Raw genomic sequence first — 17,180 nt, 5'->3', positions numbered from 1 at the left:
ATAACTAAAATTCTGGCAAAGAAGAGCAAGTTAGGAAGAATCACTCTGCCCCATCCAAAGGCTTCATATAGCTACAGTAATCAAGACAGTGTGGGACTGGTGGAAGGACAGACACATAGATCCGTGTGTGGGACAGAGGCAGAACCTGGAGGGGGACCCACACCATACACTAGCAAATGAATAGGAAGAGCAAATCAATGCAGGAAGGATGGTCCTTTCAACAGGTGGTGTGCAATAGGGAGACATCCACTGGCAAACAAAATGAACCCCAACCTAATCTCACAGCTCGCACAAGAACCAATGCAAGGTGATTTGACGGTTATCTAGGTAAAAGACAACCTACAGAATGGGAGAAAATATCTGCAAGTGACGTATCAGATAAAGGGCTAGTTTCCAAGATCTATGAAGAATTTATTAAACTCAACACCAAAGAAACGAAGAATCCAATCATGAAATGGGCAAAAGACATGAATAGAAATCTCACAGAGGAAGACATAGACATGGCCAACACGCACATGAGAAAATGCTCCATATCACTTGCCGTCAGGGAAATACAAATCAAAACCACAAAGAGATACCACCTCACCCCAGTGAGAATGGGGAAAATTCACAAGGCAGAAAACCCCAAATGTTGGAGAGGATGTGGAGAAAAGGGAACCCTCTTACACTGTTGGTGGGAATGTGACCTGGTGCAGCCACTCTGGAAAACTGTGTGGAGGTTCCTCAAAGGGTTAAAAATAGACCTGCCCTATGACCCAGCAATTGCACTGTTGGGGATTTACCCCAAAGATACAGATGCAATGAAATGCCGGGACACCTGCACCCCGATGTTTATAGCAGCAATGTCCACAATAGCCAAACTGTGGAAGGAGCCTCCGTGTCCATCGAAAGATGAGTGGATAAAGAAGCTGTGGTCTATGTATACAATGTAATATTCCTCAGCCATTAGAAATGACAAATACCCACCATTTGCTTCGACGTGGATGGAACTGGAGGGTATTATGCTGAGTGAAATAAGTCAATCGGAGAAGGACAAACATTATATGTTCTCATTCATTTGAGAATATAAATAATAGTGAAAGGGAATAGAAGGGAAAGGAGAAGAAATGTGTGGGAAATATCAGAAAGGGAGACAGAACATGAAGACTCCTAACTCTGGGAAACGAACTAGGGGTGGTGGAAGGGGAGGAGGGTGGGGGGTGGGGGTGACTGGGTGACGGGCACTGAGGGGGGCACTTGACGGGATGAGCACTGGGTGATAAATTTATTAAAAAAAAAAAAGAAGAAGAACCAACGCAGGTTGGGGGGTGGCAGGGAGACAGGTGCATGGGGGAAGGGCAGCACGAGTGGTTCTTGCCGTGGTGAGGGAGCTGGTCGGTACCTCCAGCGCAGCGGTGGGTGCACCAAGCTATGCCTGTGATAAAAGTAAGCACCTGTGCAGACACATGTGGGCACAAGGAAAACCAAAGAAATGTGGATAAGACGTATGGATTGTTTCTGTGTCAGTATCCCGACTGGGATACCGTCCTGTGGCCTGACGACCCCTTACCACCGGGGTAGCCTGAGTAGAGGGAGTGGGACCCTCTGCGTTTGGGGGGAGGGTCCCCCCGCAGAAGGCGTAGCAACGTGAGCAAAGACAGTGGCCAGTGGATCCCGCAGCAGCTTCCGCAGAGGCCTGGCAGGCGTGTGGACAAACACCCTCAGGCACAAACGCTCGCCTGTGACCCACAGGCCCAGGGAGCGGCTGCAACGCAGATGGAGCACGGGTGCGGGTGGCACCCAGAGCCGCTCTAGTCCCAGCTTCTCTCCTGAGCTGAACAACTCCCCGTCCCCTCCTCTCGGGGGGACAGCAACAGGCAGCCGCTCAGTAACGCGCTGGCTGAGAAGCAGGCGGCCTTCCTGGGGGGAGAGCCCTCTGCCTCCCGCCCCGCCCCTGGCCGCGCCGACAGGAGCCGACCAAACCTTCTGAGCCGGAGCGCATCTCGGACACTGGCACAGGGGGTGACAGAAGTCGACATCACCCACAGCGGCGGCGTCCTCCAATTCATCCAGGTCCTCCTCGGTCCACTCCAAAAGGTAACGCACCTGGGGTCACGCAGGAAGGAGAAAGGGGAACATAAAACTCCTTCATCCTGTACGAGCTGCAGCAGGTGCCCCACACGCACCTGCTCCCAGGCCAGGACCTGGCTTCCCGACCCCCGCTCAGCCCTCCTCCGGGTGACGCACAGACCTCAGCGACCCTTCTAGAGCCTGGGCTGGACACTCCGTTCTTCAGAGCGGTGCTGTGCTCACCCTCGTCCTGGGGCAAGCAGCGGCCACCTTGGCCGTATCACCTGGCTGCACACCTTCAACAGCCCGGGCAAGGCCGTGCTCGGGGGCTCAACAAGGTGGCTGCGGCCACACGACTGGGCAGTGGTGCCAGAACCGCCCTGCAGGCTGCCTGATGCCACCCGGGAGGGACGGGGGACTGTTCGATGCCACCCAGGAGAGCACGAGGGAGTGCCTGATGCCACCCAGGAGGGACGGGGGACTATTCGACGCCACCCGGGAGGGACGGGGGATTAGTCGACGCCACCCGGGAGGGACAGGTGACTGCCAAAAGGTCCCATGTATGTTCCAGTGAAAACTAGTCTCTGGGACATCAAATTTGACCATGGGAAACAGTATTAACACGTTTCCAGGCCTGCTGGAGAGCACGGAGACGGCCAGCGTGTGCGTGCAGGGAGGGGCAGGGCTTCCATGGAGCCCCCGTCGCCCCGACCCCCTCTCCTCCAGGTCCCTTCTGCACCCTGACAGCAGACACCCCTCAGGCTGGAACGGACAGGGCCGGGGACCAAGAACTGGGGGGAGCAGAGGGGCAGGTGCCCGGGGCGGGGATCGGTTTGGGTGGTGACCCCGGGGCGCTGGGCAGTCTGCCGCTGCCTCAGCCCTCACCCAGGCACAGAAGGAAGAGGAGCGGGTGTGTCAGGACACGGGGACAGTCCCAGTCCCTGCCCCGCACAGGCCCCACCGTGGCTCAGCCAGCGGCACTCAGGGAGCAGCCCCGTCACACTCTGCGTGCTCATTCTGACGTCAGGGCCTGAAGAATTCACACTCTGCTGCCCCCAAAGGCCGCCAGGGTCCCCGAGGGCCAGTCTCATGAGAGGACAGGTACAGATGCGGACCCCACGTCCCACCCCCGGAGGGACCACGTGTCAGCCGCTGCCCTGACCGTGGCCTCTGGATAAAAGCTGGCACGTCAGTGACCACGGTCAGATCGTGAGCGCCCCGAGCTGGTTGTACAAGGACCCCAGTAACTTCTATGCACCCCCTCATGCTGGACCATCAGGAACAGGCATCCCTGAACCACAGGGCACTGCCAAGCTCTCGTCAGAGGACTGACTGCGAGCCCCTCGCCCCACAGGCACCCAATTTCCTCCTCCTCCCAGGCTGGAGACGGAGCGAGAGCCTTTCAGGAAGCCGAGGGCAGGCGGGGGCAGCGGCCCAGGGAATCCACAAAGGCCGTCTCCACTCTCCAGTGGCCTCCTCGGATCATCCCTGTTACCTGCAGCGGGGGCTGGGACGGTCACCTCCCCTCGCCAACCCAGAGCAGCCACCTCGTCAGGACCCCCGACCGTGACTCCTCGGAGTCCCAAGCCTCAGACTTCGGCCTCCTGCCCAGACACCACAGCAACGTCCACCGGGCCACACCAGCGCCTCTGGACTCTGGCCACCCCCGGCCCCAGCCCCGACCCCAGCCCCCCGACCCTAGCTCCAGCCTGCCACCCTCCTCTCCACCGGCCCTGCCTGTGCATCATGCTCGCAGCCAGCGGCCACCCCCACCCTGACCCCAACCCCAACCCCAGCCCTGACCCCAACCCCGACCCACCACCTTCCTCCCCTCCAGCCCTGCCTGTGCATCGTGCTCACAGCCAGTGACCACCCCTGACCCTGACCCCAACCCCGGCCCTGACCCTAACCCCGGCCCACCACCCTCCTCCCCACCAGCCCTGCCTGCGCATCGCGCTCACAGCCAGTGGCCACCCCTTACCCTGACCCCGACCCCGGTCCCAACCCCGACCCCGACCCCAACCCCGGCCCTGACCCTGACTCCAACCCCAACCCGCCACCCTCCTCCCCACCAGCCCTGCCTGTGCATCACGCTCACAGCCAGTGGCCACCCCTGACCCCGACCCCAACCCATCACCCTCCTCCCCACCAGCCCTGCCTGCGCATCGCGCTCACAGTCAGTGGCCACCCCCGACCCTGACCCCGACCCCGGTCCCGACCCCGACCCTGACCCCAACCCCGGCCCTGACCCCGACTCCAACCCCAACCCGCCACCCTCCTCCCCACCAGCCCTGCCTGTGCATCACGCTCACAGCCAGTGGCCACCCCTGACCCCGACCCCAACCCATCACCCTCCTCCACACCAGGCCTGCCTGTGCATCACGCTCGCAGCCAGTGGCCACCCCCGATCCCTACCCCGACCCTGACCCCAATCCCGGCCCCGACCCCAACCCCAGCCCACCACCCTCCTCCCCTCTGGCACTGCTTGTGCATCGTGCTCACAGCCAGTGGCCACCCCTGACCCCGACCCCGGCCCCGGCCCCGATCCCAGCCCGCCACCCTCCTCCCCACTGGCCCTGCCTGTGCATCGTGCTCACAGCCAGCACCTGGGCTGAGCGCACACTCTGTGGCCCGCACTCGGCAGGGCTGGCCAACACCACACCCCCTCCTGGACAGGAACGTGGGAAAGGCTCCCTGCGTAGCTGTTTATGTCCGCCTGCCCCTACGTGACTGCCACGTAGTCGCTACATGCCACCCTCCCGCGCGAGGTGAACAGAACACAGCTCCTGACTGAGCTGGAGACAAGAAACACAGGCTCAGCTCTTTTCAACCAAGAGGAAGCGTTTTTAGACGCGCTTCCAAAAACTCACCATTTCTAGATCCCCGTCAGCAACCGCTCTTAAAAGTTTTTCTACCTTAAAGGAAAGAGAACGTTAAGAAACGACTTCAATAATAGAGCAAAATAGAAATAATAGCATCCGACCACCCAGAAGCTCCCCTCGGCGTCTCTCCAGCCACCCCTGGGATCGCCCGGCCAGGCCGTGGAGGCCGTCCAGGAGAGCCCTAGCGTGCACCGAACCCGGTACCACCCGAGGTCCATGAAACCAGCAGCTGGTGACCTGGCCACTGCGAACAAAGTACAAGTGCCTGCTAGGGGCCAGCCGCCCTGTGGAACCACATGCTCAGCCCCCGTCATCCCACAGCGGAGGGCGCACCACGGGGCACATTCCTGCCAGGAACGACGCCAGGGCTCTCCCAGACTTTGGAACGTGTCTCTCGGCCTACTTTGCTGTGCTTTTGCATCAGGCTAAGCTTATGGGGCCCTCCCAGAGCAGGTCACTGGCCTCCGCGGATACTCCCCGCCCACAGGGAAGCACACAGAGGAGTCGTGGCACGTCCGTGGGAGGGTCTGCTCTGTGCGCTGACGCTGGACAAGCTCTCAGATGAGTTAAATGGAGGGAAAAAAACCCTAACAGGCTGCAAATCACGTTACAGGACACGACGTGTCGGTACGAAGTCAGGAATGACCCGTCGGGTGGACGGGGATGCTTACGGGGCAGGACGTGTGGGCAGATACTGTAGTTTATAGATGATCTTAAATCTGTGGGCCTACGGGTGACCTTACTTAGACTTGTCCTGGAAGACGCTGTCCTCTCTCCCTCCGCCACTCCCTCACATGCACACCCAGTATCCCCAGAGTCAAGAGCTGCTCCAGGAGCCGACCACGCAGGCAGCAGGGTGACAAGTACTGGCGGGGTCCCCTCCAGGCCGCGGCGCCCTCCCACCTGGGCGCCTCACCTCTCTGTAGTCCTTCTTGGGCTCCTCCTGCCTGGAGCTCGCCAACACGGAGGAGAAGCTGGAGGTGGAGGAGGCCTGGCTGATGGAATCCGCGGGGCGCTGAGGGGGCTGCACGGGGACCTGTGGCCGGGGGCCCGACAGGGAAGGGCCTCGTGAGGGCCAGAGAGCAGGCCCGGTCTCAGAGAGGACCCCCGAGGCCAGCCCTGCCCACTCACCTCTGAAGACTTCCGCCTCCTTTCCAAGGGCAGGTGATGGGCTTCCATTATTGACAGAATCTGGGACGAGAAGGGGGCGTGAGAGATCCCGAACGAGGGAAGTTACCCAAGTAGCGTCCCCCGCGCCCGGCTGCTGCCCCTCTCCTCAGGAGGTCACACAGCCCCACCGCGCCCTTGGAGAGGCCGAGAAACCACGTTCCCACCAGGCGGGGCTCCCCCAGGGTCACCCTCCCTGGGGTGAGCAGCAGGGACTTAACCCTCCAGAACCTGCTGCTGCAGATCTCAGGTCGTGTTCTCATGACACACACGGCCTACAACTGCACTCGGGACACAGAAAGAGGGCGGGAGGAGACCTGGGGAGGTGAGGGGCGCGTCCGTGGCGTGGGTGACGGGGCCGGTCTCACACGTGTCTACTTGCCTCTCCAGCCTGAGTTGTACACGTTAAACAAGTTCAGCTTTTTGTGTGTCAACCGTACCTCAATAAAGTGGTTAAAAAGCAAAAACTGTTCTCCTAGAAGGTGATGTTCTCACGTTCGTAGGAACTGTTCTCCTACGAACGCCCTGAAAGAACCCCGTGGGAGAGACGGAAGCTGTGAAAGCAGCCGGTCAAACGTCACGAGGCGGAAAGCAGAGCCTGTGCCAAGGGAAAGGCCTGGCGACCCGCGGCGAGGCGGCCACCGAAGCGCCCCGTCACTCCCCACCCGCCCACGGCTGAGCTCCTTCACCGCACGCTGCCAGACTCCGAGCGTTTCCCAGAACTACCAACGGGAAAGGACTGGTTCGTTCACAGGTCATCTGCGAAGAAACTGAACCCAGTGATGCTCAGAACCGGCCAGGAGAGGATTGGATAAGGCATTTAGGAGCCGAGGAGGAAGAAACAGGAAGGCAGAGCTCAGACACCTGCTGCCTCCACGGCCCACGCCGTGTCCCTGCGTCTCTCAGCCACAGCCGCTGTCCTATCACCCTCTGCTCACAATCCGTCTGCTCACAATCCCGCAGCACTCGGAGGCCGGGGAAAACTCTGCTGCGAGCAGCTCTTTGAACATGACTGAGAACAACTGCCAGTAAAGTTGGAAATCATATAAATAAGTAAAATCCATTAACAAGCAGGTCCCAAACGCAGCAGAGAGGGTGCAGGCCAAGTTCGGTCCTGAGGCACTAATGCAGTTTGCACGGCCAAGACCTCATCTCTGGACATTTTTTTTTTTTTTTTTTGAATCAAATTGATGCTCCGAGATGAAAAAAGCTACCTTTGAGTTTAGTGCACAGTTGAGGGCTGTTTCTTTCAGCCTGTTCTGGATCTCGGTGGACGCTCCATTTTGCAGTAACGTCTCTATGATGCCTTGGTAGCCCCACCGTGCAGCTATGTGCAGTGGGGTGTCTCCTTTCTCGTTACCGATATCCAGTCTGCACGACTGCACGTCATAGTAGACCAGAGCCTTCACACACTGCAAAGAAAATGGGGAATACCACCATTAAGTCACACACCAGGCCTCGCACAATGTCTGTGGACCCCCACAGCCGCAGTCCACGCCCTGCTTCCATCCACGGTCCAGTCACCAAGCAAACGTGCAGGAAGAGAGAGACCTCAAGGTCACCTCAGCAGGACACATCACTTTTTTGAAAGAACCCAACTGCCAGTGAGTAAGAAAAGGCTGAACAAACTGGGACGCACCCGCATGCAGAATGGGGTGGCCGCAGCAGGCGGGAAACCATTGTCCCCTGAAAGGCCCACTGCAAGCTTGGCCCCCGACTTGAAATGTTCCTCAGGAGCTCGGACTTGAGGACACGGTGTCTAAATCTTACACTGCTGGTGGGTATGCACGCTGGCGCAGCCACACGGGAAAACAGTATGGAGGCTCCTCACCAAGTTGAAACCAGAGCCACCCTACAACCCAGCAATTGCAGTACTAGGTATCTGCCCCAAAGAGACAACTACAGAGATCCGAAGGGGCACCTGCACCCCAGTGTTCACAGCAGTCACGTCCACAACAGCCAAACTGTGCAAAGAGCCCAGATGTCCATCGGCAGGTGAAGGGATAACGAAGATGTGGTATAAATATACCATGGAGTATTACTCAGCCATCAAAAAAAATGAAATCTTGCCATTTGCAACAATGTGGATGGAACTGGAGGGTGTTATGCTAAGTGAAACAAGTCAATCAGAGAAGGACAATTACCATGTGATCTCACTCACATGCGGAATTTAAGAGACAAAACAGAGGAGCACAGGGGAAGAGGAAAAAGTAAAACAAGACGAAATCAGAAAGGGAGACAAACCATAAGACTCTTAACTCTAGGGAACAAACGGAGGGTCGCTGGAGGGGAGGGGTGGGGGGCTAACTGGGTGATGAGCGTTAGGGAGCCACGTGGTGTAATGAGCCCTGGGTGTTACGTGCAACTGAGGAACCACCGACCTCTTCATCTGAAACTAATGATTGAATTTAAATTTCAAGAATGGTTCAACATTAAATCCATCGATCAATCAATTGTGGGACAATGTGGTTTCTGCGGAACACCTGCTTTCCTTCTAGGACTCTGGAATTTGGGTATGTGCCAGGCACAGGGTATTTAGGTGACCAGCTTCCCACAAACATCTTGGGCCCTGAGTCCCTCCGGAGCTCTCCTGGTGGACAAGCCTCCGGATCTGTTGTCACAACTCCCTGCTGGATGAACTAAGGACGTACGCTCCCTGGGGAGGGGACGCTTTGAAGCTCGCACCTGGTTTCCTCCAGACTCCATCCGTGCACCTTTCCTCAACTTGGTGTCTGTGCTTTGTGTCCTTCGGCTACAATCGGTCATAGCTGGGTGACCATACGCTGAGTCCTATCGGTCGTCCCAGCAAAGCGCTGAGCCAAGGGGTGGTCTTAGGGACACAACACACAACAGATCACTGTGTGGTGACTACAGTACGGGCGGGGGCTACACTCCCTGGCCTCCAGGGTTTCCAGGATGTGGTGTTAAGAAGGTAAGTTGCAGGAAGATGAGTAGAGCAATAATATGCCACACATTTATAAGAAGGTATCAGTGGGGAAAACGGAGTAAAGGGTACAAGGGGTCTCCTTCTGTTAAGCCTTACAACTGCAGATGAACCTACAATTGTTTCAAAATAAGTATTCTGCTTAAAAAATAAAAAGGTGGGTAGGGTACGATCTCATCTTTCCACATCAATCACACAGGGAAGATGCAGAGAGAGCGCTTACGACAAAGTAACACAGACACGCAGTTCAACGTGGGGCAGAAACGGAAACGGTACAATTGTCGCTGTTACTACAAAAATGTAAAATCTAAAAACTGAGTATGAACAAAGGTAAGAACCAGATGGCGGCAGGGATGAATGAAAATAACTTTAATTTCAGGATATGCTAACGGGCAATCGAAGTTTAGGTATCTGTTATTTCAGGAGAGCATCTACAATAAATTTAAGGTTTTTTTAATTAAAAAGAAATGACACACCAAATGTTCCAGTCACCATGAAAAGAAAGCACGCCGGGAGGCCAATCAGAAAGGCCTGTGTCTCCACGACTGAGAAATGGGAAGATGAGGCACCCTGGGAATGGGCACAGGGACGGGGATGGGGATGGGAAGCACCACTTACATCTTCGTGCCCGTAGGCGCAGGCCAGGTGGAGAGGTGTGTTGCCGTTGTTGTCTTGCACCTCGGGGCTGGCTTTGTAGTGCAGCAGCAGCAGCTGTGGTGAGGAGGGGACAGGTGAGCAGATGTGCACCCCCGGGAGGGTGCAGGGGGGAGGGCACAGGGGGAGAGCGCAGAAGAGGCCTCAGCGGGGAGGGCTCCAGGGTGGAGGGCTCAAAAGGGCACAGGGAGGATGGCTGGGGGGATGGTGCAGGGGGAGGGCGCAGGGGGGAGGGTGTGGGGGAGGGCATAGGGAGGATGGCTCGGGGGAGGGCTGGGGTGATGGTGCGGGGGAGGGCTCAGGGGAGGAGGGTGCAGGAGGAGAGGAGGGCTTGGGGGGAGGGCTGAGGAGGGCTTGGGGGGAGGGTTCAGTGGGGAGGGCACAGGGGGAGGGCTTGGGGGGAGGGCTCGGGGGGATGGCTGGGGGAGGGTGCGGGGGTAGGGTATAGAGGATAGCTGGGGGAAGGGCTTGTGGGGAGGTCTGGGGGGATGGCTGGGGGCGGGCACGGGGGGGAGGGCACAGGGGGAGGGTTTGGTGGGGAGGGCACAAGGGGAGGGTTTGGGGGGAGGGCACAGGGGGAGGGCTCAGAGTATAGCTGGGGGGAGGACTCACAGTGGGAGGGCACAGGGGAGGGATCAGCAGGAGGAGCTCGTGCATCCTCCCTGCAACCCTACGCACCTGCGCTCCCCTTACAATCCCATCCTCACTCTCCTCCTTTCCCCAGAAACCCCCCAGATTGCAGAAGGAGGCCTGCAGCCCCACCCTCCATCCCCGAAGTGCCAGTGAGTGGTCTGGGTCCAGGGGGCCCACGGAAGGTGCCAGGGGCTCAGACACGCACCCCCCCCACCCCGCGCGAGGCTGCAGCGGAGCCGGGCTCACCGTGACGCTCTGATAGCCCTTCTGGCAGGCGAGGTGAAGGGGGGCCGACCCGTGGTAGTCCGTGGCATTTACCCCCGCGCCTCTGGAAACCAGGAAGTCAATGAGGGATGCCTGCCCTGCGGAACAGAGGGGCTCACCACACAGCAGGAAGCACAGGGGCTCCCCAAGCCCTACTCAGCACGGCCTGTCATTTTGCCCTTATTGCCCTGGCAGGACGCATGCCCGGAGGGGTTTTTCTGCCTGAGAGGTACAGAGGCCACTCTGGGCGGCCCGGAGGGGGCTCGGCTCTGGTCCCGCTCTCAGCCACAGAAGGCAGCGCAAGAGTCTTAGGTGTCCACGGAAGACTCCATGGTTCACCAGTTCACTGATGGGAACAGCAAAGCCCCTGGGGGTGGCCCATGACACGGCCCTTCTGCCCCGACTCCGCCGCCCCCGGTCAGTCAGGCCTCTGCTGGGCCCCCCGTCAGGAGCCCAACCACAGGGCACCCCAAGCCCACATACCACAGAGGGCGGCCACATGGAGCGGTGTGTGACCCCTGTCATCTCTGGAAAATGGAGTGACAATGGAGGGATCGTTCAGCCTCCTAAAAGAGGGAGAAGAGGGGTGCCTGGGTGTTCAGATGGTTGGGCGCCCGACTCTGGATTTTGGCTCAGGTCATGAGATCGAGCCCTGCGTAGGGCTCAGCGCTGGGCATGGAGCCTGCTTCAGATTCTCCCTCTGCCCCTCCCTGCCCTTACTGCGCTTTCTTGCTTTCTTAAAAAAAAGAGGAGAAATAGAAGATATGGAACCCAACCCCCCCGCCCCCAGAAACACACCCTAGGAATGGCAAGGATAAGCCTCTCCCTGCCAGGCCGCACATGCCAGAGTCCTGGGGCTAGCAGACAGATGGCGGGTCCAGAGATCACCCAGCCCCTGCAGGGTCTCCTGCACGTGACATCCCTCCCCCACCCACCCCTCTAGGCTTCGATACCCAGGGAAACAGCCAACAAGGGTTAGGAAACCCCAAAGGTTACTGGGAGAGGCTGACATTCCTCCCCCTAAAATCTACTTTCTGGGGATGGCAGGCCCTGTAGCCGCCTACTCTGGCATCCAGCCCAGCGGCGTGCCACTAAGTGCGGCGAGGGTAAGGTCGGTATGCAAAATCGCACAATGCGGGGACCCCTGGGTGGCTCAGCAGTTTAGTGCCACCTTCGGCCCAGGGCGATCGAGTCCCACGTGGGGGGCTCCCTGCATGGAGCCTGCTTCTCCCTCTGCCTGTGTCTCTGCTTCTCTGTGTCTCTCATGAGTAAATAAATAAAATCTTCAAAAAAAAAAAATCTCACAACAAACGAGGGAAGAAGCTCTGCCCAGGCCCACACCTCCCGCCTCCCGGCACACGGAGTCTGCACGGGGACGCTCTTACCCAGAGACAAGTTTCTCACAGTCGTCACAGAAGCACAGAGGGTGACACATCCTTTGGACGGCATCTTTATCCTGGTCATCTTGGCTCAGGAGTCTTTCCACTTCTTTCTGGTTACCTGACGCGATGTGCTATAAAGTGACATAAAAAATACTAACAACGTTAAGGAATCTCTCTCTTCTTACGGCGTGAGCTTCTGGAGTGTCCTTACAGAAACCCGTATCTATGTACGGATGGATGACATGACTTGCTCTCTGGGATGTGTTTCAAAATAGTCTGGGCGGACGGGGAAAGTGGGTGGGAGTGGAGACGGACTCGGACGGAGATGGCCACACGGATGGCCCCGGGGGTGCATCTGTACTGTCCTTATTTTTGGAAATGTTATAGACCTTCCGTAGCTTAAAACAACAGCGTGACGATATTCTCAACACAGAGGTGGGGGAGGACCGTGCCTCCTGAACCCAGTGGGATGCACACTCCTCCCTGGACCACACCTCGCTCCTGCTCCCTGCACCCGAACAGAGCCCTGGTTTGCAGGGAAAGGGAACGGCTGCCTTAGCAAGAGATCCGTCAGCGAACAAGCTGCAGTGCCGGGCTCACCCCCGTGATTCCTGGATCTGCTCCCCTCGGGCAGTGAGATGTCCTGGGAGCACACTGCCCCTGGGAGGCTCCCTGGGTGCTCCATGAACCCCCTGCTACGGGAGGCACACCCGGGGGGGAGGGGCAGCATCGACGCGCAGCATCCCTACCACCCGCTGTGAGCACGAAATGAACTTCGTCAGTGTTTAACCGAGCAGACTGCCCTGACGGATTCAGTAGAGACTCCGGAGATGCGGAAGGCTGGGTGACCCCCCCCGCCCCGCCGACCTGCGCCCCCAAGGACTTCCTGGTGTCTTACCTTAAACAGACAATCAATGGGAGTTGAAGTCATCTGAGACAGTAAGCTCATTCTCTGCTTCAGGAACAGTCTGTCACCAAACCCCTCCGACTCCTGCAGGAAACACCCAATCACCTGTTTCATCAACGTGGCGCAAGATGTTAGAGCAGATCCTTCGGTGGGGAACCCGGGACCAGGCCTCGCTTCTTGTGCACAGAACGGGATCGGCGGCGCCTCCCTCCCCGAGCCGGAGAGCAGATCCTCATCGGGCTGGGAGAAGGGCAGCGGTGGCTGCCAGGGGGCCTGGGGCCCGGGGGTGTGCGGGCACACGCCTATGTGCACACACGTGTGGAATGTAGCACGTACGCACCACCCTCCTCCGGAGGGAAGCCTGGATTTTGCCCTGGCCGCCTCCTGGCCTCAAGCCGCTGTCCTAACGCCCGCACAGCCCGGTGCCCTGCCACTTTCTCTGGGCACAGAGAGGAAAACCATCCAACAGGTGGTTCTAGATTTCCCAGTGTCAACCAGCAGGAGAGAGGAGTCTTGCTTTCTGAACATATCTACCAAAATAGCAGACGAGCATGGCCACTGTTCCCAAATCCTACAATACGCCGGGGTCCACCTCAAATAATAGATTGAGGTCTTTGCATCACAGGTAATGTCTACTTAGATACAAAAATCTAAAACCACATCCTTCCTTTATGAAATATTGCCTAGGGAGACATTTCGGTGCTCACTGGAGCACCTGCAGCTTGACCAAGGACAAATTAACGTCCTCAAGAAAGTCTCGGTGGGATGTGAAGCATCTCCCCCAGCCAGCTGCTGCCAGAACCCACCGAGCCCTGACAACAGTACGGGATGAGGCTGTCTACGGGCCTTCAGGCTCTGCCTCAGAGCCCGGTGGCACCGAGGGGATGGCCCGTTCCTGGGGTCCTCTCTCAGGCCCCCACAGCTGCCCTCAGAGGGTTAGGCTCACGGACCCGCGCCAACCCCCTAGCATGAGAGCTGCTTTGCTCCCAGCTGCCACGTGCTACGGAAAGCTCTAACAACTTGTTCTATTCAGTGATTTCTAGCCAAGCAGCTGAGGGTCAGAGAAACATCAAAGACGTCGTTGCTCAGGTAAATTGGGGGTCCCTTCCTCCACTCCGGGTAACTAGACGAAGGGCAGCGATGACGAGAGGCAGATCCTCGGGGCCTGAATCCTCAAGGAGAAGCGACCTACCACAAGAGACAGCATACCAGCTCGGATCCATTTGGGGGTTTATTAGAAACCCAGTAAAGTGACAAAGACCAGAAGCCTGCAAAGCTGGAACAGAGAAGCGACCAATTCTTTCAGGATTCTCCCGGTTTTTGGTCAACAAAGGTTAAACTAGAGTCATCCCAAAAATGCTCATTTTCAAAAAGCTGGTCTTTACCTACGAGACTTTCTTTTTTAAGATTTTATTTATTTATTCATGAGAGACACACAGAAAGAGGCAGAGACCCAGGCAGAGGGAGAAGCAGGCTCCCTGCAGGAAGCCCGACGCGGGACTTGATCCTGGGACCCCAGGATCATGCCCTGAGCTGAAGGCAGGTGCTAAACCACTGAGCCACCCAAGGGCCCTTATTTATGAGACTTTTAAGTCTTTATGCTTAAAGAACACATATACGGTCACCTTAGGTACAATTATTTCGTGGGGGGAAATTTCTGTGAAACTCTATCACAGTATATAAAGAGGCAACAGGAAAACAAAATTTGACTTACTAATATTTAGTCCTAACACTTTCCAGAAACCTCACCTGCCATGCAGATACACATTTGAGCTCCTTCCCCAGGAAAGGGCACCGACACATAGCAGTGGCCTCACAGTCCTAGACACAACTGCGCTGACAGAAGCCAGTCGGCAGCTAAGGCTGATGCAGTGCCAAGGTGGCATCTCAGTGCTGGAATCACAAAAGACAAGGAGGCCGCCACACCTGTTCCGTCAGGCCTGACCCACTCGAGACCCAGGGGCGGGCTGCACGGCCAGCTGGAGGGAGGAGGCACAGCTCCTCCCAACATCTGCCGGGACCCACCACCCGCATCCAGAAGGCAGGACCAAGGCCAGGGGCAGACAGCTCAGACACGAAGGGTGCACAGGGCTGGGTCCCCACCCTGCCCACGGGCTGTGCACACTACAACCAAAGGCCGGGCTCAAGCCAGCACACGCGGGGGCCACCCGGCTGCTCCGTGGGTGGAGCACGTGACTCCTGATCTCGGGCTGTGAGTTCAAGCCCCACAGTGGGTGTAGAGGTTACTTAAAAATAAAATCTTGGGGATCCCTGGATGGCTCAGCGGTTTAGTGCCTGCCTTTGGCCCAGGGCATGATCCTGGGGTCCCAAGATCGAGACCCACGTCAGGCTCCCTGCATGGAGCCTGCTTCTCCCTCTGCCTGTGTCTCTGCCCCCCTCTCTCTCTCTCTGTGTCATAAACAAACAAACAAACAAATAAAAATCTTTAGGGCAGCCCTGGTGGCTCAGCAGTTTAGCACTGCCTTCTGCCCAGGGTGTGATCCTGGAGACCCGGGATCGAGTCCCACGTCAGGCTCCCTGCATGGAGCCTGCTTCTCCCCCTGCCTGTGTCTCTGCCTCTCTCTCTCTGTCTCTCATTCATAAATAATCTTAAAAAAATAAAATCTTTAGAAATAAATAAGTCAAAAAGAAAAAAAACAAAACAACTCCCCCAACCCCTCTTGGGATGTCGTCTGAAGTCCAGGTGGGTGTGGGAAGCCGACTGGTGCTGTGTGGTCAGCCACTTCCTCACACTCCAGTCAAAGGCTTCAGATGTTGGCCTTCCTGCCCACATGCCACAGTAAGCAAGTGGGGTGGCCACTGTGAGGTTATTGGGGCGGCAAGGAGGCTGAAGAGCCTCCCTCCAGGTGACAAGGGACACCCCCAGCCCCATCAGGAGGCATCAGGCGATTCTGACCATCAGCCTACATGCCAACAAGAGGAGCATAATCTCAAATTTTAAAAAAATACAATTGTAGGGGAAACCTCAGCAGTTGAGCGTCTGCCTTCAGCCCAGGGCGTGATCCTGGGGTCCCAGGATCGAGTCCCACATTGGGCTCCCTGCAGGGGAGTCTGCTTCTCCCTCTGCCTGTGTCTCTGCCTCTCTCTCATGAACAAATGAGTACAATCTTTTAAAAAAAACACACACACACACACACAATTGTACAGTGGTGCCTGGGTGGCTCAGTGGGTGGGGCACCCAACTCTTGGTTTTGGCTCAGGTCATGATCTTGGGGTCATGGGATCGAGCCCAGAGTCCAGCCCGGCATCAGGCTCCGTGCTCAGCATGGGGTCTGCTTGAGATTCTTTCCCTCTCCCTCTCCCTCTGCTCCTGCCCCCGTTCATGCACGCACACTCTCTTGTCTAAAATAAATAAAACTTTATTAAAAAAAAAAAAAAACACTTGTATAGGCACAGAAAAAAGACCTACCAAGACACTTAACAAGTCATCCCCAGCTAGTGAGTTCGTGAGAGGTATCTGCTGTCTTCACCGTAACAGGAGGCAGCTGGCCCTTGAATGACACAGGTGTGACCTGCACGGGTCCACTTACACGGCGACAGACACAGTACAAACGTGTCTAAACATGTGTTCTCTTCTGATTTTCTTAATGATCTTTTTTCTCCAGCTGACTTTATTGTAAGAATACGGTATATGATACATATAACCTACGAAATAGGTGCTAATCAACTGTTAATATTATCAGTAAGGCTTCTGGTCACCAGGAGGCTCCTAGTAGTTAAGTTTTGGGGGAGTCACAAGTTACATGCAGATTTTCAACGACGTGCAGGGTCAGCCCCCATGTTGTTCAAGGGTCAACAGTATATTGCAAACGCTAGTCTCCCAATCAGAAGAAGAAAAAAACCAACCCCCTATTCTTTTGGGGGAAAATAATATAAAACGCTATATACAACATAATTTAAATTATGTGACGTAGACCCAGGTGGGAAAAAGACGGGAAAGCACATAACACTGTCACCATGACTGAATTCAGGGGAACTGCTTTCACCCAAGCTCACCTGTCTGGACAGGCCTGTGGTTTTGTTTTGTTTTGTTTTTAATTTTATTTATTTATTTATGATAGGCACACAGTGAGAGAGAGAGAGAGAGAGAGAGAGAGAGAGAGAGGCAGAAACACAGGCAGAGGGAGAAGCAGGCTCCATGCACCGGGAGCCCAACGTGGGACTCGATCCCGGGTCTCCAGGATCGCGCCCTGGGCCAAAGGCAGGCGCTAAACCGCTGCGCCACCCAGGGATCCCTGGCCTGTGGTTTTTTCCAGATACTTTAACTTATCGTTACT

The 17,180-nt window shown here is 56.8% G+C and overlaps 1 protein-coding gene across 9 annotated transcripts in view; it reads right to left on the bottom strand.

Annotated features, from left to right (window-relative positions):
- ANKRD27 (ankyrin repeat domain 27) overlaps window positions 1-17,180 on the bottom strand; it is a 53,914-nt gene that overhangs the window by 10,467 nt on the left and 26,267 nt on the right. For all 9 annotated transcript variants that reach the window (XM_077856252.1, XM_077856258.1, XM_077856269.1 and 6 more), the window contains 10 exons: window positions 12,874-12,966; window positions 11,979-12,106; window positions 11,077-11,159; window positions 10,576-10,691; window positions 9,661-9,753; window positions 7,313-7,510; window positions 6,063-6,122; window positions 5,848-5,967; window positions 4,920-4,964; window positions 1,963-2,085 (listed from right to left, as the gene is read on the bottom strand). In XM_077856252.1, coding sequence (XP_077712378.1) covers window positions 1,963-2,085; window positions 4,920-4,964; window positions 5,848-5,967; window positions 6,063-6,122; window positions 7,313-7,510; window positions 9,661-9,753; window positions 10,576-10,691; window positions 11,077-11,159; window positions 11,979-12,106; window positions 12,874-12,966 — 1,059 coding nt within the window. The remainder of the gene's footprint in view (window positions 1-1,962; window positions 2,086-4,919; window positions 4,965-5,847; window positions 5,968-6,062; window positions 6,123-7,312; window positions 7,511-9,660; window positions 9,754-10,575; window positions 10,692-11,076; window positions 11,160-11,978; window positions 12,107-12,873; window positions 12,967-17,180) is intronic.

Source organism: Canis aureus, chromosome 1 (genome assembly GCF_053574225.1).
Source record: "Canis aureus isolate CA01 chromosome 1, VMU_Caureus_v.1.0, whole genome shotgun sequence".
NCBI lineage: Eukaryota > Metazoa > Chordata > Mammalia > Carnivora > Canidae > Canis > Canis aureus.
Note: the sequence above shows the minus strand (reverse complement) of the source record. Positions and strands in the feature narration are given on the sequence as shown.